Below are 13,914 nucleotides of genomic sequence, written 5' to 3'. Positions count from 1 at the left end.
GCAGTTTGCATGTTGGTAACATAACTTATAATATTTCATAAAGTCTGGCTGGATTTGATTTTATTACCCGCTTTCATGTGGTTTCTGATGTCTTTATGTACTGTTGTATTTCGTACAAGAACATACATTTAAAAAAAAGTATATTTATATGGGTGAGTAAAACACTTAGGATAGATAGGATATGATTAAATATACAGTATAGATTTAAAGCTATACAAAAAAATGAATAGGTCAACCCCTGGTGTCTAGACCAGCTGTCTCAGTATTGTCTGTGCTCCCTCTCCTACATATAATATCATATGTCTGAGTTATCTCATTCAGATCCGCACCTCTTGCCTTTTTATCATCCCTAAAATGTTGCCAGCTATTCATTTGACTTTTAAACAGCTTCAATGAATGCATTCGACTTTTTTTTTTCTACTTGTGCTTTTTTCTTGTGGCTGCAAAACAGGAGATGGATATGCTAAAGAGTACCTGTTACCATAGTAAGTATCATCTCATTCTTTGACCTATTTCCTTTCTTTTTTCTTTTTTTTTTTTTTTCTTTTCTTCCAATCCTTGTGTGCTTTGCTTCATTCTATCGCGTCTTTGTTTTTAATTTGGTTGCTCCTAAATGAGCCAATTGTTTAATACGCATCTCACAATCATACGATTGAGTGTAATGGCTAGGAAAATTAGTAATAGTTAGAAAGTAGCAAAGGTGGGAGATTACAGCCATCCAATCAATAGGGGTTATTAAACTGAATTCATGAACATGTATGTGTGACATTTTAACTTGTAATTGTATTTCTGCCAGTTGTGTGCTTTGATGCCTGAGCCCATTATTGCTGATTCTCAGATACCTGTTGAGTAGGTATCTAACAATTTGGAGGATCATTTTCACTTCTAGTGGCATTAAAAGTATATTGGTGTGCAGTGAGGAGCCCAGTAATACGATTAGACACAAATGCTGTCTTTATTATGATGCTACCCCTGATGCTTAAACAGAAGGTACTGAAAACTAGCATGCTGAAAAAATCATTTGGTAGCCATTTCTGTGTCCAGAAGCTACCCTTGCTCTGCCAGAGTCCTTTAGGACTGATTTAGGCTACATAGAAGTAGGGATGCACCAATTATTTTACCTTTTTTTTTTTTTTCTCTCGAGTACTGATACTTAACGCACGCAACTGTTTTGTTAACACTTCGGCTGTTAGCAATGGTACAAAGCATTGAAAAGTTATTGACAAATGAAACACATTTTTTTCAATTAATTTTTTCAATGTAAAACGTGTAAATATGTTAAAGGTGTAAAAATATTAATGAATAAAGCAGACCAATTTTTTTTTTTTTTTATATTTTGAAGTGAAGAAAAAAATATGCAGGAGAAATAATGGAGAAGGAGAATAAGCAGTTAAGGCTGATTAGACTAAATTAATGGTTAATCATGGGTTAAAACAGGAACATTTAATTAAAAAAGAAAACATTATTTTACTTGACAGGTTGCTTTAAACTGACGTCATCTGCAGATCAAAGTTAATCCCTTTTGATCTGTAGATGAATAAACAAAGATACAAAAATAAACCATTTTATTTTTACCTTTCTGTTTCAGTTTATCAACAACATTGCTCGGCTAATTATTATTATTTATTTTTTTTGACAGTTTCAATTGGCAGGACTTAGTTTACACTTCAGCCATCAACAGGGGAACTGACAGCTGAATGAGTCATCAGTTGTTAAGTATATAGGATAGTTCAGTTCTAGTGGGGTATAGGAAAAATTGCCCACATTCCTAATATGGAATACAGTTTAAGTATGTGGCGGCCCCACTCCTTAACAACCGATTTGTCAGCTTTTTTTTGTTTATTTCTTTACAGTTCAGCTGTTTGGGGGGAGGGGGGGTGGAGAATCCCCCTGACAGCTGAAAGAACTGAGCTTGAAAGTATCGGTTTTAGGTATCGGAGCATTTGCACGCGTACCCATACTCGTGCAACTGCTTAGCATTGACACCGATGCCAGTATTAGTGCAACCGTTCATAGAACCTTTTTAAGGCCTGTTTGAAGTCACAACTTGTGTAGCTGCAGTTAGGCTGCCTTTAAAGTAAAGTGTGTGGCAGACTGCCTTCTTTCTTTTAATTAATGTGTTAATGCTGCAGCCATTGATGACATTTTCTGTGCTGTTGAGGGAGATCAGAACGGCTGGTTCTCACACACACTGCCGTTCTCAGACACCCCTCGCGCAGTGCCCCAATCAACAATTTGCCTGAGTGCTATTGATTTGGAACACTGCACAAGGGATGTATATGAGGAGTCCAGATTCTCCAGCTTGTTTCTGATACAGGAGGCATTGATAAAGGCTGCAGCACTAACAGATTGATAAACAGATTATATTAAACTAAATTAATTAAAAAAAAATTGCCACTTTTATAAGATCTCCAAACCCCCCAAAAAACTGTAATATATTGCAGCTTACCAGTCTCTAGATGTGGTAGCTGCATTCATAATTTTTCAGGCTCAGAACATTTTCAGCAAGTACAATACGTAGCTATTGATCTTGCAAAAAATGCAACTCCTGTGTCGTACATGCAATTACGTTGATTTACCAAAACTGGGGAGTGCAAAATCTGGTGCAGCTGTGCATTGTAGCCAATCACTTTCTAACTTCAACTTGTTCAATTAAGCTTTGATAATAAAACTTGGAAGCTGATTGGTTTCTATGCAGAGCTGCACCAGATTTTGCACTCTTCAGTTTTAGTAACTCAACCCCCTATGTCTTCTATCAACAAAAAATTCAGCCACCCCCTTCTAAGGATTTGGTATGCTGCATTATGTTACGCTTTTGGTTTTGAGTTGAAATATTTAAGGCAGCCTGATGGCATCCATGTTATCAGAATGGTGGGTTCAGTTGGTTCGCCCAAACATTACAGATTCCATGTAATAATGAATAAGTCTGGATTTAAGAGGAAGCTGTCACTTTTTTTATACAGATCATGCTTCTGGAGGAGAGCAACTATCATCTAGCCCAAATAGTTTGTCTGTGGGAATTAGACTTAAGCCGGCCATAAACGATGCAAATTTCTTTCCTGTAACCACGGATTTCAGGAAAGGTGTTCACACAATTCCCCCATCAACAGGCAGTGCTGACAGAAGAATCCACGATTGTGGTCTCCCAGCAGGGACTGGCGGGGGGGACGTCATCCCCGCTGAGAGAAGACCGTCATTATCTCTAGCAGCTATAGCAGCAGCTAGTGATAATTATATGAGAATCCAGCAGGCTGGATGTACCCAGGTTGATTGATCAGCTTCGTACATTCAGCCTGCCCATTAACGGTTCGAAGTCTTGGCCAGTTCCTGCTGAACCAGCTGAGATTTGAACAGTGTATGGCCGGCCTTTTTTTTTTTCTTACTAAGGAAAGTTATTTTTCCTTATTCAGAAGCATATTTGCATGTATTTTTCTGGGAGTCCCCCTAGTTAAACGTAGTACAGTAAGACCAAACCTCAAAAGGAAAATATATAAATGTTCTCATTGCATGACAATAGTAAGAGTCCAGTTTTTAATGTATCACATGGATTGTGCTTCTACTCCATGCAGTCATTCACACCCTGTGTATGTTAATGTAATCTCACATTTAGACTGTAGACACTGGAAGAAGCAATGCTGTGCTCTTACCACACTGATCTGCATTCTTGTGGGCAGCGTTTATGAAGTATTTTTACTGCTGCATTCTAATGAATCTATAATTTGGCCGGCACAAAAATGTGTAACAGGTGCTTAAACTACTATTTACTATTTATCAGCCATCCAACCGTAGGAAGCCTGTGGGCAGAGCTGAAAGAACTTGTCAAAGTAGTGTTGGTCAGGTTCATCTGATTCTGCTCCTGTGTAGCCATCATTACACACAGTATAGTTTGGTTCGCTAGATCAGTGTTTCTCAACTCCAGTCCTCAAGGTGCCCCAACAGGTCAAGTTTTCAGGATTTCCCTCTGATCAATCAGTTGTGGTAATTACTAAGGCAGTGAAACTGACCAAATCACCCGTGCAAAGTAATGGAAGGCCTGAAAACATGACCTTTTGGGGTGCCTTGAGGACTGGAGCTGATAAACACTGCTCTAGTGAACCCCTATCCATACACCCATCCCAAATCTGTTTTCTGCCCTCAGCTGCAAGGAGCCTTCATCTTGGATATGTTGCAGCTCGCAGCCAAAAAAAGTTCATGTATACCATAACCTCAAAATATATTTTATTTAATTAAGTTAACGATGTAGATTCTTTCTGGGTATTCCTTTTGTGAGAAAATAATTTCTCTTTACATAGACCTGTGCTCAGACTATGGACAATAAAGCTTGCATATTCCTCACGTGCAGAAAACTTTAAAGCACGTCATCCCTGAGCTCTAGCTGATTTGTACTCCGAAGTAATTCATCCTCAACGATCACAGAGGCTTAGTCAGAGCTCCCAGCTATGGAGGTAGTTGGCCTATCTTGCATGTGTAAGGCCCTTGATGTTGGTCCCACTTTTGGTGCATTAGGGCTCATTTGCATCTTTATGGTCTCTTACCATGCTTACAGCAGCCGTTTCTTTTTAATGCGTTGTGATCGCACATTACTTTATTTTATTTTTTATTTTTTTCTATTATACATGGCATGTGTCTTGTGCCATGCATCAGTGAGGGTGCCTTGCAAAGTAAAATGACAACATAAAATATCACTGCAACACACAGCATTGCATGTTTATTCTGCATTGTGTTAAAATGTGTTTTGATGCATGCTAACGCAAAGCAAACCTTTGAATACAAAGCTATTGTGCAGCGCCCCCCCCCCCCCATATTTGAAGTTGACCAACACTAATCTGTTTTCAGTCCATTTCCAGCTGCATATATATAAATGTATTTTATTTAATATCATTTTTCTTTTGAGCACCTGCTATTTGTTTACATTAGAGGGCTTGTTGGCTGCCAAGATTTCACTGCACATTAAAGTGGTTGTAAACCTCTGAAATGAAAAATAAACAAACCATTTAATGCTAGTGTGTACTTGCCTCGATCCAAAGCACTTAGTGTGATTTCTGTCATCTTCTAATATCTGCATGAGTCACATCTGACAGGTTTTGCTGACTCCAAGGCTTCCAGTGGGGTGGGAGAGGGGGCTCCAGAACACAGCCTGTTCCCCCAATGAGTCGGGGTCTGTCCGTTTCCTCCACTCAGGTTTCAGATTACACTCAGCTCCCTGCTTTATACTGTGTAGTATGTGACATCAGATCCTAGCCCCCTGCCTTGTGACAATTATAAATGCTATGTAAACTGTACACTTTGAATGGCTCTGGAGAACAGAGGGCTGCAGATAAACAAGTACAACTTGTGTGAAGGATTTGTTCCATCTCTGTGTATCACATGAAGCTTGTCTCACTGGGTACATGTACAGATTTGCAACCACTTTAAAGTAAGACTTATTTTAGTACTACTTTTGCACACTGAAGATTTCATTTTTCCACAATGCCTATTGCTACATAGGTGAATGTTCTATTATCACTTAATCTGAATATGTAAATACTTTAATGTGCATAGTCTGGGCACATGTTCACTTTAGGAAACCTTTACATAGTGCAGACCTATAATAATCATACGCACAATCTTTTAAATGTAGTTGCAGTGTTGTTCCTATATAGGTTGTCAGAAAAAGAATTGGTTATGAATAATCTATAAATAGACTGCACAGCGATTTGAAAGGTGCACCGTTGTATCATTGCTTGGGAGGCTTATTGATTGATTTACTCTTTTTAATATTATAATTTTTAGAATGTTCATTGTGGAAAGGCCGATTTGAAAGCATAAATCATACTTGTTTTTTTTTATTTGCTAACAAATTTCTAATACATTATCCGTAATCCTAAAATACATCTAAATGGTTTCCTTTCTGTACTTTAACTGCTTTTTAACAAAACTTTTGGAGGGAGGTTCAACTTTTTTTTTTTTTTTTTTTTTTTTTTTTTTTTTTTTCCTCTGGAAAAAATGTAAATGACTAATGAATGTATTACACACTTCTAGAGCCAAAATCCATGTTGTTGCCTCTGAAGTGTACACTGCATGGCCACCTACTGGTATGCTAAACAATTCTGATTTGTATCAATTACAAACATGTATGTAAAAGTTTTAAACATTTTTGTTTTATTTTATTTTTTAAATCCTACTTGCCTAGGTGGATGCAGCATCGGTCCCCTGCCTTCTCTAAGCTGGATCAAAGACCGATGATCACTTGGTTCTCAGTGCTCTTTGTCAGTCACAGCTGTCTGCTGTCATCCCCACACTCACTTTTGTGCTGGGCTGTGGAGGGGGCAGGAGCGGCTCGCTGAGTCAGGTGTCAGTCTAGGCTCCTGTGTGGATCCCTGCCATATGGTCACAATCTTTCCTGAGCCTGGACTAGCTCAGTGATATCAGCTGACAGTGGGCTTGGTCAGCTGAAAACTTGTCACAGGAGTGCAGAATGCACTCCTGTGATCCACAGGGAAGTACAGCCAAACTAGCTTAGGCTTTACTTCTCCTTAAGTGTGAACTGTCTTATAATTCTGTTCAGTCGTGTAATTTGGATCCCCACTCCTGACAGCATTGCCAAGTCCCAGACCCGCAGTACAGTTAGACAAGAATCTGTCCCCATCCTGCAGGACACTGAAGGATCAGTAGCAAACCAATGAGGTCATAAACTTACTCTCCCCACCTATAAGAACATTTATTTAAAATTAGGTGTTTGGCATGGGGTTGTGACACCCACCATATAGCAGCTCTATCAGAATTGTTCCATATATATCCCTGCGGTGAGCGCCAAATGCAGGATCCAGTGTCTACAGCAAAGCACAAATAACAGGGCCATTTATTTATTTTATTTTTACTCATACTGCAGTTTAGCTTGCTTATTAGAAGTGAAAACCACCTTTGTTGGTTTGGGTGCTGTACTATTGCCCTGCACTCAGCACTGTTATCTGATTTATCCTGAGATTTTAAGGGACTGTACCATCTACATGTGCTAGGGGTTACAAAGCTGAAATGTATAGTACAAAAAAGTGAAATATATATATATATACCGGTGTGTGTGTGTATATGTGTATATGTGTATATATATGTGTGTATATATATATATATATATATATATATATATATATATATATTAGTGTGTTATTGAACATAAAGAAACCTTAACCCATAAATCCCAATAAAGACATCTTCACATCTTCTCCATATATGAAGCATGAATAAAGGACCCACAGGAGGGAAAAAACATCATGTATTGCTGTGGGACAGACCCAGGTCTGACAACAAGACAAACACAGGCACACAAATAAAACATGCTGACAACACAATATAGCAAGGACTATATGTAACAAAGAATACAGAGAATACAAAGCTGCAAGATGATGATGCTGCAGATAACAGAACAAAGGTAAGTGCTGATGCCCTGTGAAACAAGAATGACAGAAATATTCGAGATCAATAGTGAAAGATTCACTGAACATGGCAGGTTAAATGTGCAGCAATGAAAGGAAAACAAACTCACCAAGAAGTAGGTTCTGAAGCAGCATTTACTGGAGACCCATATCAGCAAAAAAAAGTTACATCTATGTTTTATATGCACGGTGGCCCTCCTTTTCAAGGGTTGTCACTGTCACTTGTAAAAAGAGGGCCACTGTATTCTCAAAACTTTGGGTGCAGTATAGTTTGAATCATTAGGGATTGAATTTCAGACCAACACTCTTAGAGTTCACTCAGGAGCCCAGGTTTTTTTGTTTTTCTTTCCTGTCCGATTATTCCCTCCTGTGGGTACCTTTTCAGAGGGAACTTTTATCGTGCATCATGTATGGGGTAGATGTTTCTTGTCGACATCGTTGGGATTTGTTTTTTTGGTTTCTTTTTTCTATAAATGTAAGAAGTCTATTTTTATTTTCACACTTTATTGGTTTGAATTTTGTGGTCAGCCCCCAGCATATGGGGGTTCCACCTTCATTTTTTTCTACTGTACTCTGATCCTAATGATGCACATTAGAAGCACCCCGTAGTCAGCATCCATTTTAGGTAAAGAAGACTAAGACTTAAAGAACAGGTTTCAAAAAAAAAAAAACACCTAGCCCCTTAACATAATTTAACCTAAAACCTACACACACCCAGTTGCTTATTTTGTGCTTCAGTGACAGCGATCATCTCATTTTGGTATTGATGTTCTCGGGATAGCCAATTCTGGAGAGGATTTCAGACTCATCACTGTACCTCCATCATAGACTATAATATGACAGTATTCCCAATACTAGAGAGATGACCTGTACAGCCCTATTCTAGCCTATGAGAAGTTACTGCACAAGAAGATTTTAGGCTAGAGCAGTGGTCTCCAAACTGGCCTGTGGGTCGGATGCAGCCTTTTGCTTACCTTTTTATCCGGCCCTTGGGGGGGCTATTCCTCCCACTGATACAAGCACGATGCCTCCCACAGACACCAACAGCAGGGCACTATTCCTTATTCCACTGACATCAAGCCTGAGGTATTGTTTACTCTGACTGGCACTGGGATGTTTGCCAGTCCCACTGCCCACAGTCAAGCCCCTCTCTAAAGTCTGAAAGACAGTAAGCTGGACCTTAGCTTAGAATGTTTGAAGACCCCTGTGCTAGAGGATTTAAACACCAGAGAAAGCTGCTGGTGTCGTGGAGAGGGCAATCTAGGTTGGATTGGCTAAGTGACTGTGGGCTTTTCTTCTTCTTTTTTTTTTTTTTTTTTTTTTTTTTTTTTTTGAACTTTAAATGTAAATTGCCACACACAAATTAAACATCAGCCATTGGACTATTTTCTCTAATAAATCATGGATTACTAAATTCAACTTTCAACAGATGACCTCTTTAACTAGTTATTGATGACCAAGTAGAGAACCTTTTTGCCTTGCAATGGAGATGGCCTTTACAGACAGTATTTCTTTGTTGCTTTATTTACAGTCCTAGTGTTACATTATTCTTATATTGTAAGCGATGCCAAATTTCCACACAATGCATAGCTACAGTTATGCTGCAGTGTGCTTCCATAGCAAGCAGTTCACCTTTGGTAGAGTGAGCCAATGTAAATAGAGTGCCGTAGTTCTTGAAGTGAGCACAAAAAGTAAAACTTTTACATACAGATTTGTGAATGGTTTATATGGAACTATCAAGAATTAGTTTTTTTTTACATTTGCTACCCATTACAGCAATTATAAAAGGACGTAGACACAAGTGTGTAATAGTATTCAGAGGTGCCTAATATTGTTTGCAAACAGACAATCATTTTTTTTTTCTCTGACCCTTCCTACAGAGTCTCATCAAGAGCCAACTTACAGAGATGACAGTGATGCTGCAACCTTCAAGCAGACTCTTCCAGATCTTACCCCAGACGAGACATCTGAATCGCTCGGCTTTCCAGTGGTGGACAAACCAAATGAAGGAGAAAATGCTTCTGCCGAGGAGGACCTTCCCAAAGTCCACACAGAAACTGCTCCCGAAGAACACAAAGAGCCTGAACCTCAGAACGTTGACTCTTCTCCTGCTGCCGCACCAGCTGCAGAGGAAGCGGCGGCAGCTCAACCAGAGGCCGCACAGGCTGAAAATGCACAAGTCGATGCTGGCAGCGACGAATCTCCCGGCAAATCCCCTTCCAAAAAGAAGAAGAAATTCCGCACTCCTTCCTTCCTGAAGAAGAGCAAGAAGAAGAGTGAGTCGTAGAGAGCTGCAGGAACACTGTCATGTTTCTAAAGAGTTCCATTAACTACTAGAATGTACCCAATCTTATTGTTTGTCTCCATTTATATAAAGGAATGCCAGAAAATTCCGTAACCGATCCTGCTAGTCATAGTTTGATTGTGAAAGGTTAAACCAGGAAAGTCACTTCCATGTAAGGTGCTAACCTGTGTGTTCAGCAGCTGACACAAACTGTTCACTTCATGTGGCTTTTCAGTTGTGATTGTACAGCTCAGCTGAATAGCTAAATGCACTCCAAATTGCTTGTGATTGCCACTTTCTGTTAACACTCGGGCATGTCTTATGTAAATAGCTGGCTCTTGCTTTGCTCTGCAGGGGAAAAGGCATGTACACATCAGAGCTCAGCACCTTCCTATACATTGATAAAAAATGTTAACCTTGTGACCCAACAGGCTTGCCATCCTCCCTTGCTGTGCCTACTCCGGGCTGCTTTACACTCAGTTTCTTACCTAACCAGTGCTTTCACGGGGTACACTCGGTTCTAGCTGAATAATCTAAGCAAGTAATTGGCTGTTTGCTGGCGTCATTTGTGCTCCTTTTCACTAGGAACTGCTGCTGCCTTAATGACATGGAATGATCACCCATACCACTTCACTCTATAACTGTGTAGCGGTCACATTATTTTTACGATCACTAGAATGAATGAATAGTAACAATGATAAATTGTAAATTCATTTTAAACATACCATCACGTGTATGCTTTATAACTGGACCCCCCCCCCACATTTCTTGGTGTGTCTGCTATCTTCAGAATTCCAGTCAGTTCTGTTGTGAGTTTTCATTGGATCCACAGCAGAACTTTCACCCTAAAAGTCTACTGGAAAGTGAATGAATTGCTTGAAAAGGTGTATTCCTAGCAGCAGTGAATGACACTGCCTGCTTGTACAATTTACCTGCCTCTCTTCCTAATTGTTGGTCCCTCTGCAGGGTAGACTTATAAGTGCGAAGGTACAAAATGGATCCTATCACCTTGCAGCTTTAACCAAATTACGTACTAATACCATGCTTTGGAAATATAACAGCTACTATGAGAAGAACACTGCAGGCTATTGCTTAATAACCAAAATCTCTATGCACATCTCAACACATTCAAACATTTCAGTTGAATTGGTTAAAATTTCCACTGCATCCAATATTGAGTAATACATTACCTTTAAAAGTAGAGGAAGCCATTATGTGGGCTAAATATCCAGTCAGGAGAATGCTGCAAGGGGCACGGCCTGGTCAGTATTTAATTGGCCTGGCCAGTGAAGGTGGAACTTAAAGGGGCATTCAAGCCAGGCTTTTATGAAACGTCGGGAGGTAGCATGGCCCCTCTGGCTTATTACAGCTCTTCCTGACTAGAGTGGCATGAATTGCTCTTTGGAGTTTTGGCTCTTCCACAGACCTACTGTAAGAGGTAGGAGGCTTTGAGGTTATGCACAGCAGTTGCTATCTTGCTTCTACCAAGATCTGAATCAGTCTACTGTTAGTAGAAGATTAAAGGTAAACCATGAAAAAAAATTATAGTATTCTTCTGCTGAAAGGTGGTAGGGATTGGTCCAGCCTATAAATACACCACCAAGGCCAACCCTTGTCCAGCATTGAGCTAATGTAGATATCCATTCAGCCCACAGCATGACTCCCTACAAATGGTAGGTACAATTTAATATATTTATTCTTGGTTTTCTACCTGTTTCAATGACATTCAGAGTCGGTGTAACTTGCTTTGTATATCATCACATTTTACTAATTTAATACCTGGAATGCTGTATGTGTTCATAGTAATTACACTTTTTTTTATCGTAGAAGGGTTATTAACGTTGAAATTATCATTTACCAGGAATAATATACCTGGTTGTATCTGCAAGTTGAAGTCTTCCATACCAAAATAATGAAAATACATTTTCTTTTAATAAGCTCAGCCTAGGAAGAAAGTCTTAACTCCAGAGGTAGCCCAGATAATTCTGGTCAGCTGTAGCATTTTACCTGATTTTGTTTTAGAGGAAATTAACTGTGAATGAGAACTATTACAGGGATCGATTTTTACTTTTACAGCTCAAGTACATTCTTTATATTGCACTCAGTTTCTTTAGAAATGCACTGTGTACCCCAACACACAAGTTTTGATATTTTTGTCCATATTTTTTTTCTAAGCCAATTCCGGCAAATTGAAAAGCTGTTACAGTAAAAAGCAGAGAATTCTACAAACAATTCTCAATCACAAATTTATTTGGGGGGGAAGGAAAGGAGAATTCCATGAACTACCATGCCAAGATTTGGACTTGACCATGTTTACAGTGCGGTGTCGGGTCCAACAAATTGGATTTACAGGTTCCATCTACAGCTCCACCTGCTGCTGATTTCTTGTACTGCAGCCCATTGGCAGTCAGCAATTCACTCTGAATGCTATTTTTCCTGATCAGATGACCCTTATACAGAGGTCTAAGTTGGTTGTGTCATGGAAATCCCCTTGAAAGCCATATTTCTTAATAAAATACAACACAAAGTTTTAACTGGACATCATAAATAAATGGCATTGTTTTGTACCTGCAATATGAAGGATGCAAGTCTTTATAGTATGTCACTGCCTCAATCACTTAAACTTCAGACTATTTGGAAATTACTTTTTTTTTTTTCTATTTATATATGATTTAGCCTACTTTATTATGAGGAGTTGATGTTATAAAGGGTTGTTTTGGTTATTGCATTTCCATCCTGCAACTGTATTATCCTGCATGTAGGTAATGCTTTTATAATGTATAAACTGATGTACTCCTGACTTATACCCCACAAGTCTTGCGCTAGTCCTTATTCTTCATAAATTGCTCCTGTCTTGGTATACAGTAAAGGAAGCTATTTTTGATTGTATGAAACAATGTTTAGGCTAAGTGTGGTGGACAAATCCCTGAAGCCAGGCATACATTTTCCTAATAATTTAAAGCAAGCTTCTAACTATACAACACTTTTCCCATTTTTTTTTTTTGTGGGGGGGTGGTGGAGTGTGCCTGTTGTCCGCTCCTTAAAACTGCTTCTTAGCTGCTAAATTCCACATAAAGCCTATTCACAGATTCACCAACCACTTGTATTACAGTTTTTGGATGGGCTCCTCTCTTGATTATGCAGTTCTTGCCAGAGACTCTGACCTCCTATTGGGAAATGTTTAATTTTATACCCTGCAGAAATATTTGAGACCATTACATAGAAAATACAAAATTGCCCATGGTGCGCAGATCCCTCATTATGGTTGGGCTAAGCAGGTGGAGCTAGGACTGACATGTCCTGATATAAGAAGCAGCCACCATCCTCCTAAAGGATTACATGCCAGTTGTGTGTGGACAGGCCTTATAATAAAAATTCAACCCTGTCAGGATACTGAGAATGTTCAGTCACTATGGCATGGAATGCCTCATACCACTATGATGTAATTTGTTCCTAATGACCCGATGGGCTGCTTTACTCTAGAACAAAATGGCTTCCTCCATTGTGTACCTAAGGCAGTGCTAACAACATGATGGGACGTCCTACTATCCACTAAAGCCTCTGGCTTATGTTACTCTGCATTGAAATGTTGCCGGCTTCATATGATTCTTGTGTGAAAGCTTTTGTTTTATATTGATGCATATCCTCCATCTCCTTATTTTCACGATTTTAATTCCAGGTCTTTGTATTGCAGTTTAGTATAGTAATGTACTGATACACATTTCAAAAGGGTCATGTATTTTTTTCCCCCTTCTTTCCTTGTACTGTTATTTTACTCACAATAAAATTGTTTAAACTCTAAGATCTTGTCTTGTAAAATTGTATTACGGTGGAGTGTTAATGAAGTCTACATACAAGTCACTTATTCCTTAGTTATGCTCTCCTAATTATCAGTATTGTCCCACGAAGATGAGCCCAAAAGTGTTAGATGGAACAATGGAGATTTAGCTTAGCTCTTCTGTTTTATATATTGCGATTCTCGAGGCATTTAGTCCGCGGATAACTTCCTGTACTGTTTGCATTATTTTGTTACATTGTTCTGAGGACTATGGAACCCTGCACACCTATGTTATGGTAAAGGGGGGGGGGCAGAGTTTTCAGTAGACCTGTCCTGTTTTCTGATGCAGTACAGTAAGTGAGCGTTGTCACTGTAGGACTGGAAGTGTTACTGAGAGGATTACCAGGTGAAACGACGATACTAAGCTAAGCAGGGCAATA

The 13,914-nt window shown here is 39.2% G+C and overlaps 1 protein-coding gene across 13 annotated transcripts in view; it reads left to right on the top strand.

Annotated features, from left to right (window-relative positions):
- ADD1 (adducin 1) overlaps nt 1-13,498 on the top strand; it is a 125,981-nt gene extending 112,483 nt beyond the window's left edge. For 12 of the 13 annotated variants that reach the window (XM_077477883.1, XM_077477885.1, XM_077477882.1 and 9 more), the window contains one exon: nt 9,293-13,498. In XM_077477883.1, coding sequence (XP_077334009.1) covers nt 9,293-9,699 — 407 coding nt within the window. In that variant the 3' untranslated portion in view covers nt 9,700-13,498. Of the gene's footprint in view, nt 1-451; nt 486-9,292 lie in introns of all 13 variants that reach the window. The other variant, XM_077477890.1, reaches the window with a different exon arrangement.
- The last annotated feature ends 416 nt before the right edge of the window (nt 13,499-13,914 follow it).

This window comes from Lithobates pipiens, unplaced genomic scaffold, assembly GCF_037356315.1.
Source record: "Lithobates pipiens isolate NorthernLeopardFrog02 unplaced genomic scaffold, aLitPip1_a1.2 Scaffold_13, whole genome shotgun sequence".
Classification (NCBI taxonomy): domain Eukaryota; kingdom Metazoa; phylum Chordata; class Amphibia; order Anura; family Ranidae; genus Lithobates; species Lithobates pipiens.
Note: the sequence above shows the minus strand (reverse complement) of the source record. Positions and strands in the feature narration are given on the sequence as shown.